This window comes from Fukomys damarensis, unplaced genomic scaffold, assembly GCF_012274545.1.
Source record: "Fukomys damarensis isolate Sample0158 unplaced genomic scaffold, DMR_v1.0_HiC HiC_scaffold_12, whole genome shotgun sequence".
Taxonomy (NCBI): domain Eukaryota; kingdom Metazoa; phylum Chordata; class Mammalia; order Rodentia; family Bathyergidae; genus Fukomys; species Fukomys damarensis.
Genome location: NW_022900924.1, coordinates 57,752,264 through 57,755,461, shown reverse-complemented (window position 1 = coordinate 57,755,461; position 3,198 = coordinate 57,752,264). Strand labels below are relative to the sequence as shown.

At 59.2% G+C, this 3,198-nt stretch overlaps 1 protein-coding gene across 1 annotated transcript in view; it reads right to left on the bottom strand.

Moving 5' to 3' along the window:
- Nucleotides 1-2,251: 2,251 nt before the first annotated feature.
- The window catches only part of Cck (cholecystokinin), a 4,197-nt gene continuing 3,250 nt past the window's right edge, over nucleotides 2,252-3,198 (bottom strand). Inside the window, exon 3 of the mRNA XM_010624497.2 lies at nucleotides 2,252-2,547. Coding sequence (XP_010622799.1) covers nucleotides 2,402-2,547 — 146 coding nt within the window. The 3' untranslated portion in view covers nucleotides 2,252-2,401. The remainder of the gene's footprint in view (nucleotides 2,548-3,198) is intronic.

Sequence of the window (3,198 nt, the reverse complement as noted above, 5' to 3'; positions counted from 1 at the left end):
GACGTCAGAGGGCACGAGGCTCCATCATGTGACCTGGGCGGCTGGGCCCAGGCGGGCGGGGACAGAATGGCAGCCACTTCCCTTTCAGCCTTTATTTTATTTATTTATTTAATTTTTTTTTTGGTACCGGGGATCGAACTCGGGTCCTTGCACTGGCGAGGCAGGTGGCGTAATTACTGAGCTAAATCCCGTTTTTCAGCCTTTAAATCAGCAGATCCACAGAAGGGATCTGGAAGCCGCCTTCATCATCAGGATTGAGAACAAAGCACAGGCGCTGGTGTTGGCCTGCCTGGCGCGGCTGCTGGGGTCCGGAGATCAGGAAGGAGGAGCTGAGGAGAGGACCGAGGTAGGAATTGAGGAGGCAGAGGAGAAGGGAGCCAGGACGGAAGTCTCGGCACCCAGGCCCCGGACTGGAAACTCCCAGGGCCCCTGGAGCCCCGTGGTGGCGCTGCCGGCTCTGTACCCCCTCCTTGTATGGCTCTGGGTCTCCAAGCCCCAGTGGGTGCCCGGGTCCCCTGCTCTGCAAGCAGCAGTGAGGTCCTGGTGCTGGGGGCCACGCATGTCCCCAGGTCTTCGAGGAACAGCGGGGTCACTCGCTAAGCTGTCGGCCAGCCAGGGTCTCTACTGCACCTGGAGGAGCTTCTTTGCTCCCCTTCCCTGGGGGCTGTGGCGCGAACCCAGGCACAGGGCGCTGTCACTGGGGGCTGCTCACACCGTGAGCTCTAGAGAGCTGCGGGGAGCGCGGGTGTTTCTAGTTTCAGAAACAGGGGGTGCACCGTCCCCTACAGATGGACTGATTTCCACTCTGGCTGACAGACCATCCCCAGTGTATGCCAGGCCCGGTCCTGAGTGAAACAGGGGGTGCACCGTCCCCTACAGATGGACTGATTTCCACTCTGGCTGACAGACCATCCCCAGTGTATGCCAGGCCAGCGGTCCTGAGTGGCTGCAGCGCCGGCCTGGGCCCTGCACTAGCGGAGAGGCGTGCGCTCTTTGGCATGTGTATGTTTGCACGAGTCCTGACTTCACCTTTGAGAGCTGTACACCACTTCCCTAACATCCACCAACCCCACCCCTCTGCCAACACACTAGCAACACACACGAGTGTACACACAGACACACACACACACACGGGCGCACTGTCAGCTGCACACACACCCGTGATGTCCCCCACAACTCATCAAACTGAGGTTTTTGACGGGTGCTGAGCCCACTGGCATCTGGGCTTGGGCTGGACGTGGCTGGATGCAGCGGTCCGAGGCAGGTGTGGCAAGCACAGGGTTGGACCCAAATGAGGTCAGGGCCATGACATTGCATCACCGGCACAGTGGCTGTGTCTTGCACTGAACCCTGACCGGGGCTCGGTGCTCTGCTCTGACCCAGGATCCCCAGGACTCCCCGGTGCTTCCCTACCCCGCTGGAAAAGGCCTGAGCTCTGGGCATGGTGGGGTCTCCTCGAGGCCTGCTGCGGATCTGCCAGTGCTGTTTTCCACGTCTTCTCTTGGGCTGTGAGTTGTGCGTCCTGGGGATGAGGGCCTGGAGCTCCCCAGGGCCTCTCTGCCAGCAGCAGAACACCTCTGCGTGTGTTGTGGCCTGGCCCTTCCCGGTCTCAGCAGGTGGTCACGGGGCTCCCACATGCTCCGGGGAACACGGGGTCTCTCTGTGACAGGCCCTTCCCACAACACAGCCCAGGACATCAGTGGGGGCTCAGTCAGGGCTCAACTGGATGCCTGGGGGCCTGAGAGGTGCTAGTACATGGAGGCCCCACTAGCCTGGGCGCTGAACTGTCCTTGCCCTCACAGCTCATGTTCCCAGCACCCTACCTCTCAGCCTGCTGCCCTGTCCACAGAGGAAGGATGGTGACCCGTGCTGTGGTGGCACGTGCCTGCAATCCCAGCACTCTGGGAGGCTGAGGCAGGAGAATCACAAGTTCCAGCCCAGTTGGGGCAACTTAGTGAGACCTTGTCTCAAAATAATAAAGTTTTCAAAAGGCTGAGTTTAGTTCAGTACAAAGGCTCTAGATTCAATCCCCAGGACTGCAGGGGGAAAGAAAAAGCCTGGCATGGCACTGCCCTATAAAGCTCACTTAAAGACTGGGAGAACCCCAAAGAAACCCGGGGGTAGTGGGGTTGGCAGAAGAGGGGTCAGGCGGCCAGGATGGCCCTGGAGTTGGTTGCAGAAGGCACCTTCCCTTGGCCACCTGGGGCCATGGGGCCCCAGCTCCTCTCCCCAGCAGACACACAGAAGGAGGCACCGAGTAAAATCACTTTAATAGCATAGCAACATCTCAGGCCCGGGGTGGCACAAGACAGCCTGACAGGCAGGTCACTCACACAAGAACGAACACAGATTCTTGGTGTCACACGGAGACGGCGCGTGGGATGCGGCTTCCTGCCGGCCTCTACGCGGGGTACGCGGGGTACTCATACTCCTCCTCTGCACTGCGCCGGCCAAAGTCCATCCAGCCCACGTAGTCCCGGTCGCTTATCCTGTGGCTGGGGTCCAGACCCTGCAGACTCTTGACCATGGCCATGTGGCCTGAAGGAGCTGCAAGCAGAGAGCAGGACCAGGGCGCTCATCTAGGGCTCCAGCTGCCCCAGGCAGGGACGGAGGAAGCCAGAGCCACAGGGACACTGGGTTGGGTTCTCCAAATCCTTGGTGATGCCTGGCGTGGACTCCGGGCTTGCCTCAGTGTACCTTGCCTCCCAACCTCTAACACAGGTCCCTGTGTCTGTGGCCCTCATAAAAGCCGGCTGGGCCTTCCCTGGGGCCCACCCTTCTCTAAATTCCACACCTAAGACCCTCAAACTCACCTGGCCCCACCCGAGAGTGTTAAGCTAGTTCCGTTACATCTCCATGGAGAGGTTAAGACAGAAAGGGGGTCAAGTCCCACTGCCGTGTGAATCTTGTTTTAAAATTAATTTGAAAACTCTCTTCTTTAAGAACCAGAAAAGACACACTGTTAGCTAATATCTCAGCTTCTCAGGAAACACCTATAGAGCAGGGATCACCAAGACGGTATCTGATTGGCTACTCCGACCCCATGCGACACTGGCCCTAGAGCAAGGCCATCTGAGCAAGCAGGGACAGGAGCAGGGGACACGCCCTGGCCCCAGAGCAGATGGCGGCCTCGGGGCAGGAAATCGTGTGTGTGTGTGTGTGTGTGTGTGTGTGTGTGTGTGTGTGTGTCCCACCGTG